The 13,554-nt window shown below is 37.7% G+C and overlaps 1 protein-coding gene across 1 annotated transcript; it reads left to right on the plus strand.

The window, feature by feature from the left end:
* Positions 1 to 427: 427 nt before the first annotated feature.
* Positions 428 to 11,100, plus strand: LOC137637376 (type 3 secretion system translocon protein SctB-like). The gene is made up of 5 exons (XM_068369592.1): positions 428 to 539; positions 1,206 to 1,339; positions 6,221 to 6,801; positions 7,896 to 8,124; positions 10,705 to 11,100. The coding sequence occupies exons 1-5, from the start codon at positions 428 to 430 to the stop codon at positions 11,098 to 11,100; spliced, it is 1,452 nt and encodes a 483-aa protein (XP_068225693.1).
* The last annotated feature ends 2,454 nt before the right edge of the window (positions 11,101 to 13,554 follow it).

Below are 13,554 nucleotides of genomic sequence, written 5' to 3' on the forward strand. Positions count from 1 at the left end.
CCCATTAAGGAAAGGAAATAAGCAAACATATATAAATTCCAGATTTAAAAAGCCCATTAAGGAAAGGAAATAAGGAAAAAAATATAAATTCTAGATTTAAAAAAGCCCAGTGAGGAAAGGAAATAAGGAAATAAATATAAATTCCAGATTTAAAAAGCCCAGGGAGGAAGGAAATAAGGCAACAAATATAAATTCCAGATTTAAAAAAGCCCAGTGAGGAAAGGAAATAAGGAAAAAAATATAAATTCAAGATTTAAAAAGCCCATTAAGGAAAGGAAATAAGCAAACATATATAAATTCCAGATTTAAAAAAGCCCATTAAGGAAAGGAAATAAGGAAACAAATATAAATTCCCATTTTAAAATTCCCAATTTAAGAATCAAGGACCACACACTGCTAAAATCCCCACTGTTTAAGCCGTGGCTGAATGGAACTTAACGATGAACAGCCAGCGATATTTAACGAGACGTCGCCTCTGAAAGCAACTGTCCATCGCCATGGCGTTTGCATGCAAGCAACAAAGCGCTTGAGGATGCAAGGTAATTCTCTCCTATTGAGTAAGCGGCATAAATGCGGTTTTTGCAATTGATGAGGGTTCAAAAACATCGGGATAATAAGAGGACGTTTCATTCGCATCCCTAATTACGACGATTAACTTTGTATGACGGTTACCTTTATATGACGATTATCTTCATATGACGATTAGCTTTATATGACGATTATCTTTACATGGCTATTACCTTTGTGTAACGATTACCTTTATATGACGATTATCTTTATATGACGACTACCTTTATATGGCGATTATCTTCATATGACGATTACCTTTATATGACGATTATCTTTACAAGACTATTACCTTTGTATAACGATTACCTTTATATGACGATTATCTTTATATGACGATTACCTATATATGACGATTATCTTAACAAGTCTATTACCTTTGTATAACGATTACCTTTATATGACGATTATCTTTAGGTGACAATTATCTTTATATGATTTTTACCTTTGTACAAAGATTACCTTTATATGACGACTATCTTTATGTGACGACTACCTTTATATGGCGATTATCTTTATATGACGATTGGCTTTATATGACGATTATCTCCATATGATGATTACCTTTATATGACGATTATCTTTACAAGGCTATTACCTTTGTATAACGATTACCTTTATATGATGATTATCTTTAGATGACGATTATCTTTATATGACTTTTACCCTTGTACAAAGATTACCTTTATATGACGACTATCTTTATGTGACGACTACCTTTATATGGCGATTATCTTTATATGACGATTGGCCTTATATGACGATTACCTTTGTATAACGATTATCTTTATATGACGTTTATCTTTAGATGACTTTTACCTTTGCACTAAGATTACCTTTATATGACGACTATCTTCATGTGACGACTACCTTTATATGACGATTATCTTTATATGACGATTATCTTTATATGAGTATTACCTTTGTATAACGATTACCTTTATATGACGATTATCTTTATATGACTATTACCTTTGTATAACGATTACCTTTATATGACGATTATCTTTATATGACTATTACCTTTTTATGCCGATTACCTTTATATAACGATTATCTTTACATGACTATTACCTTTGTATAACGATTACCTTTAAATGACGATTATCTTTAAATGACGATTATCTTTAGATGACGATTATCTTTAAATGACGATTATCTTTAGATGCCGATTATCTTTATATTACTTTTACCTTTGCACAAAGATTACCTTTATATGACGACTATCCTTATGTGACGACTACCTTTATATGGCGATTATCTTTATATGACGATTGCCTTTATATGACGATTACCTTTGTATAACGAGTACCTTTATATGACGATTACCTTTGTATGACTATTACCTTTGTATAACATTTACCTTTATATGACGACTACCTTTATATGACGATTGGCTTTATATGACGACTATCCTTATATGATGACTATCTTTATATGACGATTGGCTTTATATGATGATTACCTTTGTATAACGATTACCTTTATATGTCGATTACCTTTGTATGACTAATACCTTTGTATAACGATTGCCTTTATATGACGACTACCTTTATATGACGATTAGCTTTATATGACGACTACCATTATATGATGACTACCTTTGTATGACGACTACCTTTATATGACGATTAAAATTATTTGTCGACTACCTTTATATGACGTCTACCTATATATGACGACTACCTTTATATGACGATTAGATTTTTTTGTCAACTACCTTTCTATGACGTCTAACTTTAGATGACGACTACCTTTATATGACGATTAGATTTACCTGTCAACTACCTTTCTATGACGTCTAACTTTAGATGACGACTACCTTTATAAGACGATTAGATTTATTTATCGACTACTGTACCTTTATATGACGATTATCTTTATATGACAGACATTCACTAAGCAATGCATCATGTTGAAATGACTATAAGATCAATATTGAATCAGTGATTTTGTCTATTTTTGCTTTCTTTCAAACTGTTATTATTATTATTATTATTATTACTAGCCAAGCTACAACCCCTAGTTGGAAAAGCAAGATGCTATAAGCCCAAGGGCTGCAACGGGGAAAAATAGCCCAGTGAGGAAAGGAAATAAGGAAATAAATAAATGATGAGAATAAACTAACAATATATCATTCTAAAAACAGTAACAGCGTCAAAACAGATATGTCCTATATAAAAATATAGAAATCAATGGAACACTTATAACTTACGTAATAGGTTGGACAAGGCACCAGCCATCCGTTGAGATACTACCGCGAGAGACTTATTAGGTGCTTTGACTCGCCAGGGAGATACTACATTGGATACTTCTCTGGTTACGGCTCATTTTTCCTTTGCCTACACATACACCGAAGAGTCTGGCCTATTCTTTAGACATTCGCCACTTTCCTCATACACCTGACTACCATAAGGTAACCGAAAGACTATTCTTCACTCAAGGGGTTAACTACTGTGCTGTAATTGGTCAGTGGCTATTTTCTTCTTGGTAAGAGTAGAAGAGACACTTTAGCTATAGATAAGCATTTCTACTTGGAGAAGGAGACTACAAAATCAAACCATTGGTCTCTAGACTTGAGTAGTGCCATAGCCTCTGTGCCATGGTCTTTTACTGTTTTGGACATTACCCTAAAGGATACGGAACAATGGTTATAATGAGTCAACGTCTTTTGTATAGCAAACAAATATCCCATTTGATGGGATCCAGATAACAGTGGTAAATGTTTAAAGATTTTAAAGCCACTCAGGAATGGCAGAGGCAAAGGAACAGTGACAATGCCCTGGTTAGCAGGACAATGCCCTAGAGACTGACCACATATACATAAGATCAGGGCCCAGGCCCTCTCTCTATCCAAGTTAGGACTAGAGAGGGCCAGGCAATGGTTGCTGATGACTCAGCAGGTAGATCTACAAGCTTCCCCAAACCCTCATCTTTAGCTCACAAGGATAGTGAGGTTGCAGACTCCGGATAGCAAGGTTGGTAGCGTCGCGGACTTCTATTTCAGAGGTCCCGAGTTCGGTCCCCGCCAGGGACGCGAATACCGTGAGACCTTCTACCAGGGGGGGGGGGGTTACTCGCAGGGTGGCGCCTGGGGGGGAGGTTAGAGGGGACTAGTGATAGTCCCTGCTGGCTAATGGTCGCCCGAGGAGAACGATGTAAATCGTCTCAGTGGAGACTTAAAACCCGCAACTTTAACTTTTTAAAAGAAACTATCAAACTTGAGCAGGAATCAACCCAGGTCCGGTGATCGCCAGACAGGGACGTTTCCAATAGGCCACCACAACCCTATAGAATATACTATTTAAAGTAAAATTAGGCACATAAGTAAAGTGGAAAAGTTATTAAAAATATAATTTGTGAATTGCGTAGGATAACCACTTCTTAAAGAAGAAAATCGAAGTTCTAGGAGAAAGACACTCCAAAATCAAGCCATTGTTCTCTATTCTTGGGAAGTGCCATAGCCTCTATATCATGGTCTTCCACTGTCTTGGGTTAGAGTTCTCTTGCTTGAGTATATACTCGGGCACACTATTCTATCTTATTTCTCTTCTTCTTTTGTTAAAGTTTTTATATTTTATATAAGAAATATTTATCTTAATGTTACTCTTCTTAAAATATTTTATTTCTTCCTTAAATTCCTTTCCTCACTGGGGTATTTTCCCTTTTGGAGCCCCTGGGCTTATAGCAGCCTGCTTTTACAACTAGGGTTGTAGCCTAGTAACTAATAATAATAATAAATAATAATAATAATAATAATAATAATAATAATGAATGGGAACATTTATTGCAAGGCTAACTATTTCAATGCAAATGTTTCTCATCTTTTCTGGACGGAAATCACAAATGTCTTTAGTCCATTTCTTTTAGCGATGCATATTTGCACCGACTCGCAGCGGTGCCCTTTTAGCTCGGAAAAATTTCCTGATCGCTGATTGGTTAGAATTATCTCGTCCAACCAATCAGCGATCAGGAAACTTTTCCGAGCTAAAAGGGCACCGCGGCGAGTCGGTGCAAATCTACATCGACTCGCAGCGGTGCCCTTTTAGCTCGGAAAAGTTTCCTGATCGCTGATTGGTTAGAATTATCTCGTCCAACCAATCAGCGATCAGGAAACTTTTCCGAGCTAAAAGGGCACCGCCGCGAGTCGGTGCAAATATGCATCGCTAAAAGAAATGGACTATAGTAGGAAATAACTCGGAACATATAGATCTTCATTAACAAATGTGAATTGGAATCGAAAATTAAAAAAAAAATCTTTCTCGAAGTAAAATGAACATGAAATAAACGGAGCATTTCCGTCATAAACACATCTCTTAAATTAGTAAAACCAACTACCGTTTATTATTATTATTATTATTATTATCATTATTACTATCCAAGCTACAACCCTAGTTGAAAAAGCAAGATGCTATAAGCCCAGGGGCTCCAACAGGGAAAAATGGCCCAGTGAGTAAAGGAAATAAGGAAATATATAAATGAAGAGAACAAATTAACAATAAATCATTCTAAAAAAAGTAACAACGTCAAAACAGACATGTCATATATAAACTATTAACAACATCAAAAGTGGTTGATGCATCACAGATTTCAATGAATGTTTCAAAATTCTATATGTAATAAATCTTTTTTTTTTCATGATGCTTCACGGCTTCCAGTAAGAATCTTTGTTAATTCAAGATGACTTTTACAATTAAAAAAAAAATCATTTGTGTATCAAGTTACTTGAATGAACAATGGCGTACAATCTTGTAACATAAGATTTAAAAAATGGTCATACTGTAACTTTTATAATTTCAGATTATGAATCGTTTTTATTCGCCAAAAATTTATTTTATTTTTATTTTTAAAAGGATGATGTCTAATTGCTTATGAATAAATTAGTCTAGTCCCGGTAGTGGAGCCACGCCCAACCAAGAATTATCTACAGCTTGAATACATTAATAAAGGAATGCACTGGTGGTCATTGCAATACATGGGTAACCTCATTGTTATCATTGGTGTTGCCACTACGGCACTAGAATTATCATCACCGTATCATCACCCTATCATTATCATGACTACCATCATTACAAGCCAAACTCAAACGTTTGCTGAAAAAGCCGAAAGCGACACTACCTTCATTACAAGCAAAGCTCAAACGTTTGCTGAAAAAGCAGAAAGCTACACTACCTTCATTACAAGCAAAGGTCAAACGTTTGCTGAAAAAGCAGAGAGCTACACTACCTTCATTACAAGCCAAGCTCAAACGTTTGCTGAAAAAAGCAGAAAGCTACACTACCTTCATTACAAGCCAAGCTCAAACGTTTGCTGAAAAAAAGCAGAAAGCTACACTACCTTCATTACAAGCAAAGGTCAAACGTTAGCTGAAAAAGCAGAAAGCTACACTACCTTCATTACAAGCAAAGGTCAAACGTTTGCTGAAAAAAAGCAGAAAGCGACACTACCTTCATTACAAGCAAAGCTCAAACGTTTGCTGAAAAAAAAGCAGAAAGCGACACTACCTTCATTACAAGCAAAGCTCAAACGTTTGCTGAAAAAGCAGAAAGCTACACTACCTTCATTACAAGCAAAGGTCAAACGTTAGCTGAAAAAGCAGAAAGCTACACTACCTTCATTACAAACAAAGCTCAAACGTTTGCTGAAAAAGCAGAGAGCTACACTACCTTCATTACAAGCCAAGCTCAAACGTTTGCTGAAAAAAGCAGAAAGCTACACTACCTTCATTACAAGCCAAGCTCAAACGTTTGCTGAAAAAAAGCAGAAAGCTACACTACCTTCATTACAAGCCAAGCTCAAACGTTTGCTGAAAAAAGCAGAAAGCTACACTGCCTTCATTACAAGCCAAGCTCAAACGTTTGCTGAAAAAGCAGAAAGCTACACTACCATCATTACAAGCCAAGCTCAAACGTTAGCTGAAAAAGCAGAAAGCTACACTACCTTCATTACAAGCCAAGCTCAAACGTTTGCTGAAAAAGCAGAAAGCTACACTACCATCATTACAAACAAAGCTCAAACGTTAGCTGAAAAAGCAGAAAGCTACACTACCTTCATTACAAACAAAGCTCAAACGTTAGCTGAAAAAGCAGAAAGCTACACTACCATCATTACAAGCCAAGCTCAAACGTTAGCTGAAAAAGCAGAAAGCTACACTACCTTCATTACAAACCAAGCTCAAACGTTTGCTGAAAAAGCAGAGAGCTACACTACCTTCATTACAAGCCAAGCTCAAACGTTTGCTGAAAAAAGCAGAAAGCTACACTACCTTCATTACAAGCCAAGCTCAAACGTTTGCTGAAAAAAGCAGAAAGCTACACTACCTTCATTACAAGCCAAGCTCAAACGTTTGCTGAAAAAAGCAGAAAGCTACACTACCTTCATTACAAGCCAAGCTCAAACGTTTGCTGAAAAAAGCAGAAAGCTACACTACCTTCATTACAAGCCAAGCTCAAACGTTTGCTGAAAAAAGCAGAAAGCTACACTACCTTCATTACAAGCCAAGCTCAAACGTTTGCTGAAAAAAGCAGAAAGCTACACTACCTTCATTACAAGCCAAGCTCAAACGTTTGCTGAAAAAAGCAGAAAGCTACACTACCTTCATTACAAGCCAAGCTCAAACGTTTGCTGAAAAAAGCAGAAAGCTACACTACCTTCATTACAAGCCAAGCTCAAACGTTTGCTGAAAAAAGCAGAAAGCTACACTACCTTCATTACAAGCCAAGCTCAAACGTTTGCTGAAAAAAAGCAGAAAGCTACACTACCTTCATTACAAGCCAAGCTCAAACGTTTGCTGAAAAAAAGCAGAAAGCTACACTACCTTCATTACAAGCCAAGCTCAAACGTTTGCTGAAAAAAAGCAGAAAGCTACACTACCTTCATTACAAGCCAAGCTCAAACGTTTGCTGAAAAAAAGCAGAAAGCTACACTACCTTCATTACAAGCCAAGCTCAAACGTTTGCTGAAAAAAGCAGAAAGCTACACTACCTTCATTACAAGCCAAGCTCAAACGTTTGCTGAAAAAAGCAGAAAGCTACACTACCTTCATTACAAGCCAAGCTCAAACGTTTGCTGAAAAAAGCAGAAAGCTACACTACCTTCATTACAAGCCAAGCTCAAACGTTTGCTGAAAAAAGCAGAAAGCTACACTACCTTCATTACAAGCCAAGCTCAAACGTTTGCTGAAAAAAAGCAGAAAGCTACACTACCTTCATTACAAGCCAAGCTCAAACGTTTGCTGAAAAAAAGCAGAAAGCTACACTACCTTCATTACAAGCCAAGCTCAAACGTTTGCTGAAAAAAGCAGAAAGCTACACTGCCTTCATTACAAGCCAAGCTCAAACGTTTGCTGAAAAAGCAGAAAGCTACACTACCATCATTACAAGCCAAGCTCAAACGTTAGCTGAAAAAGCAGAACGCTACACTGCCTTCATTACAAGCCAAGCTCAAACGTTAGCTGAAAAAGCAGAAAGCTACACTGCCCTCATTACAAGCCAAGCTCAAACGTTAGCTGAAAAAAGCAGAGAGCTACACTGCCCTCATTACAAGCCAAGCTCAAACGTTAGCTGAAAAAAGCAGAAAGCTACATGCCACGAAGCTCCAATAGATAGACCAGCTCAGCATGAAAATTAGCTGACAGAGTCTTGGCTAACATGCTACAGTACCTGCTTCAAACGAAGCTTTTTACCTCCGGTAACGAAGTTAGAAGGAGGTTATGTTTTATCCACTGATTGTGTTTTTTTTTCTTTTTTTTTGTGAACAACCTCCTGTTCACAATTTTAATCGTAGAGCAATGAAACAGGCAGGGATTAATTGTTATGTAAAAATCTTAAATTTTGGAAGTTCTAAGATCAAAGGTCAAGGTCACGGTCAAAAAAATTCTCCAATTCACGTAATCAGCCACAAGTTTAGACATCGTTGTCACAAAGACTTCAAACCTGGTTCATATTTGTGTATGAAAATCCACGCCAATTAATACATGTTATGGTCGAAGGTAAAGGTCAAGTCCAAGATCAAGGTCAAGCAAAAGGTCCAATTCACGTAACCAGCCACAAGATTAGACATCGTTGTCACAAAGACTTCAAACCTGGTCCATATTTGTGTATGAAAATCCACGCTAATTAATACATGTTATGGTCGAAGGTAAAGGTCAAGTCCAAGATCAAGGTCAAGTAAAAGGTCCAATTACGGTCATCAACCATACGACCAAAATTCTAATCGTAAAGTAATGGAACTTGCAGGGATTTTAAATTGTTATGTAAAAATCTGGAAATGATTGGATTTTGTAAGATCAAAGGTCAAGGTCCCGGACGAGCGAAATGTCCAAAATCAGTCCAAAAGGTCGAGAAATAAGTTGCCCTGGCGGAGGTCTGCTTCTCCCAAGTGCCCCTTCAGTTACACTTTGTTTATAATCCCGTCGCCTGAAAACACACAAATCAACTAACCTAACCTAACCTTAAGTAATCAATTTTATGACAAAAGAGTGGGGAAGTATGTGTAAAACCCCTTTCATGCTGAAAGGGGATAAGTATTAAACAAAGCAATTCCTAAAGTAGCAGAAAGTTAAAAAAAGCCGCCATAATATTCAGGTGGAATAATATGTCCCACGGTGGGGGCATCCACTGTATGTGATACAAAGGGAGTCGATTTTCTTTTGGTAGGGTCTCTATAGTGTATTTTGACCTTTTAAAATGCACACAAACATATATGCATACACACACACACACACACACACACATATATATATATATATATATATATATATACACTGTATATGTATATATATATATATATATATATATATATATATATATATATATATATATATATATACACTGTATATGTATATATATATATATATATATATATATATATATATATATATATATACATATATATACATATACAGTATATATCAGGTAAATTAATTTCATACCACCGGACTTCAGAACCTGTATGCGATAGTTACCTAATTAATATATACCATTTTATTAAAAAACTACTACAAAGGACCTTACAACACCTACTGTTGGAAAATACATAAAAACCGATTACTTGTTACGCAAACAGCCATGCTTGGGTTATTCCCAAATATTCTTTATTTCGAAGCAAATGGAAAGAAAGATGAGAGATAGTATTACATCCTCTTATTTGATATTTCCTTCGGTAAACCCTGATTACAACAGAAGAAAAGCTCGCCAGTTTTAGTTAGTTTCAGAAATATATGATGTTTAGTATCTTTATTTATTTATTTATTCATAATTATTTTTCCACAAAAATACAACTGTCATACAAGCTTCCTGGACCAGGGTTCCATTCATGGCCGGTCAGTAGCCATTGTCTTTGAGTGGTTCCGCCTCGGGACTCTGATCCCAAGGTCGATAGGAGAATACAGAAATTAATGTATTAAGTAAATGGCTTATTTGAATATGAAAAACACGTCTAAATGTGCAAAATATATCAGACTATGATATATGAATATCTTGGAACTGCCATGAACCTGTCATATGCTTGGAAAGCCAAATCACTAAGAGACGGCAAACCTCCGACAATGCAGAGCCACCATTCTCCTTAGAGGATACTTACTGCCTTAAAATCACATTCTTACCTCTCCCAAAACGCAATTTTGTGGTTAGTCATGAGGTCAAACAATGAGTAAAACTTCCACTAAAAAACTCCATCAAAACTTTTCGCTCAATATTCCTCATGAAGATAAAAAAAGATGATTCGGACGAATATGGCGACCAAGATACAGCCCTTTTCTAGCCCAGACTCGAAGGAAAACGAAAACAATATGGAAGACATTGTCAAATAATCTCCATCATTGAATTTAATCTTAAGATAAAATATTAATTTCTCAATATCAGGTTAATTGTGATAACTAAATCAGTTAAGATCATGATTAAGCGCTCCTTACACTCTCTACGTAATGATAATGATCATATCCTTAAGCAGTGAATAGTGTTAAAAGGAGATTAAAAAAAAAAAAAAAGAAAAAAAAAAAACGAAATGGTCTATACTGAGTCAACCGGGCATATGAAATAACCTATAATTAAGGTGAAGGAATAAACCTTTTCTTCGTGGCAAATATATTTCAATTATCAATATTCAAAACTTGGTGATTACCCAATCCAAACATAGGCACCACCGCCATTCATTGGCAACGCGGCAACACCCACAATCATAGGTACCAGAAAACAATCACAGGCAATGCCAACAATCACGGAAAACACGGTAACGCCAGCAATCATGGGCACCACGGGCAAAGCAAACAATTACAAGCAAAGGCAACAATTACAGAATCTCGACAACGCCAACAATCATGGACAACAAGGCAACACCAATAATCACGGCAACATGACAACGGCAACAATCACAGGGAACATGGCAACACCATTAATCACGGGCAACATGACAGCGGCAACAATCACAGGGAACATGGCAACACCATTAATCACGGGCAACATGACAGCGGCAACAATCACAGGGAACACGTCAACACCAATAATCATGGGCAACACCGCCAATCACTGGTAACACGCCAAAGACATTAATCCCAGGCAACAAGACAACGGCAACAATCAGGGGAAACATGGTAATGGCGACAAACACGGGCATTGCCACCAACCACGGGTAACACGGCAATGCCAACAATCACAAGCAACCCAAAAAATCCCTGTAAACACGGAAACGCCAACAATTATGGGCAACACGGCAATGCCGCTAATCACCGGCATTGCCAACAATCACACACAACCCAAATGATCACAGGCAACACGGCATTGCCAATAATCCCGGGCAACACGGCAACGCTGACAATCACAGACAGCGCCGACAATCACGGGAAACGCCGCCAAACACAGGCAATGCCAGAAATCACAGGCAACCACAAAAATCACGGGCAACACGGTAACGTCTACAATCACAGGCAACTACAACAATCACAAACAATACGGTAATGCCAACAATGACATGCAACTACTACAATCACGGGCAACATGGTATCGCCAACAATCACAGGCAACTACAACAATCACGGGAAACACGATAACGCTGACAATCACAGACAATTACAACAATCACGGGCAATACGGTAACGCCAACAATCACAGGCAACTACAAGAATCACGGGCAACACGGTAATGCCAACAATCACAGACAACTACAACAATCACGGGCAACACGATAACGCCAACAATCACAGACAACTACAAAAATCACGGGGCAACACGGTAACGCCAACAATCACAGACAACTACAACAATCACGGGCAACACGGTAACACCTAAAATCACAGGCAACAACAATAATCACGGGCAACACGGTAACGCCTACAATCACAGGCAACAACAACAATCACGGGCAACACAGTAACAGCAACAATCACAGGCAACTACAACAATCACGGGCAACACGGTAACGCCTACAATCACAGGCAACAACAACAATCACGGGCAACACGGTAACGCCTACAATCACAGGCAACAACAACAATCACGGGCAACACAGTAACAGCAACAATCACAGGCAACTACAACAATCACGGGCAACACGGTAACGCCAACAATTACAAGCAACTATAACAATCACGGGCAACACGATAACGCCTTCAATCACAGGCAACAACGACAATCACGGGCAACACGGTAACGCCAACAATCAAAGGCAACTACAACAATCATGGGCAACACGGTAACGGCAACAATCACAGACAACTACAACAATCACGGGCAACAAGGTAACGGCAACAATCACAGACAACTACAACAATCACGGGCAACATACGGAAAAGAAATCCGCTCGTGCAAAGGAGGAATTTCTTCACATGAGAGGATTTTCCCCGAGCGGCCTCATAGTTTCTATGAACCACTACACTGTAACCGCGAGGGTTAGCAGCGCACGCGGCTAGTATTTACTAGCTGCGTGCACTGCCGCTCGGAAATTCTTCCGAGCGGGCAGTATGTAAACGGCCTCAAATATCTTCATTAATATCTAATCCGCACAGACAAAACCGCGCGGTATCAATCCGCTCGTGTGGAGCGAGGCTAATGCTCCGCCAAAGGTGAAGCTGCATGGCGTGGCAAGACCTCTTAAAATCTATAGACCAGAGACAACCTGAGGTACATTTTTACTCTTCAGGGGGTACATTGGATTTGAGATAATAGTCAGTACTGCGCCATACTTGATGTAATCTACAATGAGACTGAATAAAATTATCTTACAAAGACAATTTCACTGTTTCTCTTTTTCATCCTCGATTTTAGGGGTACACAGGAATCTACAGAAATGCCCAAGAGATAAAGAACATAACGGTTGGGAACCCCTGTTCTAGACCTTAAGTATAATAACGTTTCCAACCCCGTCTCACTCACCAATCACGCTAAACTATTTTGATAGTGCAGGTTTCTTTATGATGCTAGTAATAATAGATCAAAGATATTATATATTCCCTCTTGTATTAAAGATATAAATCGGAAAGAGCTTGAAAATAGTTCTTCCAAGGAAAGGGTTAAAGCTCCGTTATACAATGAGGACTAATCCATTGAAAAATGGCATTACGCTGAAACAGGGGCTTACAGGATCTTTTTTTTCAGAGTAGGATACTTGGCCGGCTATTTGGCCGGATTATCCTGAATCAAATGGGGCTTTCATAGAGAGGATCAGGCCGCAGATTTCCCTTTAGATAAATCCTGAAAAGAAATTACGATATTCATTGAATATTTCTATGTGATTTGCAACAATGGAATGTCGCTTGGATTAGAGGAAGGCTTTTCCTTTCTGATATAAAAATAACAATGATAGAAATAATGTTGAAGATTATATGTCTAAATACCCAAAATAGATTTATATTTACTACGCTGGAAATACTACATATGTATTAAAGATCGTTTTTCTGAAAATATGAAAGAAATTTGGGCCACATAAACAAGCGCCTGGAAGTTACGGAAAAAGCACTCAAGATTGATTTTTTTTTTTTTTAAATCACGGTTA

The sequence above is a fragment of the Palaemon carinicauda genome, unplaced genomic scaffold (assembly GCF_036898095.1).
Source record: "Palaemon carinicauda isolate YSFRI2023 unplaced genomic scaffold, ASM3689809v2 scaffold692, whole genome shotgun sequence".
NCBI classification, from domain to species: Eukaryota; Metazoa; Arthropoda; class Malacostraca; order Decapoda; family Palaemonidae; genus Palaemon; species Palaemon carinicauda.

Excerpts from the sequence above, each read along its gene's own strand:
- LOC137637376 (XM_068369592.1), top strand. The coding sequence starts at position 428 with ATGGAACTTAACGATGAACAGCCAGCGATATTTAACGAGACGTCGCCT. Across the intron at positions 6,802-7,895 it reads ATTACAAGCCAAGCTCAAAC|CCAAGCTCAAACGTTTGCTG; the intron begins GTTTGCTGAAAA and ends CTTCATTACAAG. Across the intron at positions 8,125-10,704 it reads ATTACAAGCCAAGCTCAAAC|GCACCACCGCCATTCATTGG; the intron begins GTTAGCTGAAAA and ends ATCCAAACATAG.